The 2,025-nt window shown below is 56.4% G+C and overlaps 1 protein-coding gene across 1 annotated transcript in view; it reads left to right on the forward strand.

Moving 5' to 3' along the window:
* Positions 1–689: 689 nt before the first annotated feature.
* VOLCADRAFT_103380 (uncharacterized protein) overlaps positions 690–2,025 on the forward strand; it is a gene marked incomplete at its 3' end in the record, with an annotated part of 22,749 nt that continues 21,413 nt past the window's right edge. The window contains exon 1 of the mRNA XM_002947103.1: positions 690–1,026. Within this exon, the coding sequence (XP_002947149.1) occupies positions 904–1,026 (123 nt within the window). The 5' untranslated portion in view covers positions 690–903. The remainder of the gene's footprint in view (positions 1,027–2,025) is intronic.

The raw sequence follows: 2,025 nt of genomic DNA on the forward strand, positions 1-2,025 counted from the left end.
GCATCCCGAACGGATTTGGGGCCTTTTGGAGACTTTTTCGGGGGCACCACACGAAGCATTTTGAATGCATTTTCGGAGCATTTTACTGAGTTAGACACGACTGGCCGCGTACTAGCGACCTTCCGTTGGTCGAGGTCTACTGAGTTAGACACGACTGGCCGCGTACTAGCGACCTTCCGTTGGTCGAGGTCTACTGAGTTAGACACGACTGGCCGCGTACTAGCGACCTTCCGTTGGTCGAGGTCTACTGAGTTAGACACGACTGGCCGCGTACTAGCACACTTCTATCCGAACGGCCTGATTACCGTTACACTTACGGCAAATCCAATAAGTGTGCTGAGAACGATCATACGTTTGCTGCGCGTTTGTCTGCTACATGAAGACTGACACGCGAAGGTTAGGATCTTACGACCATCAAGGTTATCATGCCGCGTATTACGGTTTGGCTTCGGTCATTTAAATGCTTATTACAGTTGGCAAATGTCTACTAGTTAGTACTTACTATCGTTGGCTATGATGAAGCTGGCCCGGAGCTGCATAACCCGGTAGCTACGATTGCGTAACGAAGTAGCTGCTGTACGTAATGGGTGCATGTTGATTAAGTGCTCGTCCTGTAGTGTAGTACGGCAAGTGCGGCGCGGGAGGAGCAGACCGGAATTGGCCAGAGGACAGTGACTGATACGGTAGTGCGTTACAAAGATTAGCTGGGAACAAAGCGCTGAATCCAGACAACGCTAGTTCGCCAGTCAACCGTGCAAGCAAGCGCAAGTCAGAACGTCGTCTGTTGGGGATTTTGAATTGTTTAAATAGTGATTTACTTTGTATTCGGGACCCAGCTCAATAGTAAAATAGATAAGGCGATTTGACGTTGCTGGCATATCGGTCGCCAGTAACAGCGAAGTGATGGCAGAGCGCGAGCAATCGCGCGGCGGAGGCCAAGAAGGCTTGGAGGACATCCTCCAACAGCGGGACGAAGGAGGACACCAGAATGGCGGAGCACCTAGTTACCCGGAGGGGGCCGATGCGGTGAGTAACAGACGCCAGCTATTGCTCCGCGCGGTCAGACTGTAGGCACAGCCAGCCGCCGCAAGTTCTGTTATATCAAAGGCATGGGAGAGACCGGACCCAGTTTTAAAATAGCGGGAAAGGGATGCGCCGCCGCTGTTGTTTGACCAGGCTGGATTAGAAGCTACGGGTCAGGCTTAGCTTATGAAGAACACGAATCTGTAGACCGCGAGTGGCCGACTCAGAGTATTAGTGCTCGTGAGGTTGGGTCCGTTTCCGGTGGATGGCGCCGCGGCAGAGGGGTAGTTGCTTTGAGATGGCGCAGCGGGGTCTGTTATCCCAACGGGTCCCTGTCCTGAAAGCAGCCAAAAGCCCGCAATAGCGCCTAGGCAGGGGCACGCCCACTGGGGGCCACGCCCGGGGAAAAGAGGCACCTAGTCGTCGGCTTCACACTTCGGCAGGAGCAAATGCCCAAAAGTAACCATAGCCTGTAGGTTTTTCCGAAGGAGGTCTCGTGAAGGGCCGAGCTACCGTGTGGAGCTGCATTCTATCCGGAAGGCCAGCCCCAGCGGGTATGCTGTCGCGCGGCGAAGCACCCAGGCTGATTTGCCTTGGGCCGGCAGGTTTAGGTCGCATGCATCCGGAAGGCCAGCCCCAGCGGGTATGCTGTCGCGCAGCGAAGCACCCAGGCTGATTTGCCTTGGGCCGGCAGGTTTAGTCGCATGCATCCGGAAGGCCAGCCCCAGGGGGTATGCTGTCGCGCAGCGAAGCACCCAGGCTGATTTGCCTTGGGCCGGCAGGTTTAGGTCGCATGCATCCGGAAGGCCAGCCCCAGGGGGTATGCTGTCGCGCAGCGGAGCACCCAGGCTGATTTGCCTTGGGCCGGCAGGTTTAGGTCGCATGCATCCGGAAGGCCAGCCCCAGGGGGTATGCTCTCGCGCGGCGAAGCACCCAGGCTGATTTGCCTTGGGCCGGCAGGTTTAGTCGCATGCATCCGGAAGGCCAGCCCCAGGGGGTATG

This window comes from Volvox carteri (assembly GCF_000143455.1).
Source record: "Volvox carteri f. nagariensis unplaced genomic scaffold VOLCAscaffold_5, whole genome shotgun sequence".
In the NCBI taxonomy this organism is placed as follows: domain Eukaryota; kingdom Viridiplantae; phylum Chlorophyta; class Chlorophyceae; order Chlamydomonadales; family Volvocaceae; genus Volvox; species Volvox carteri.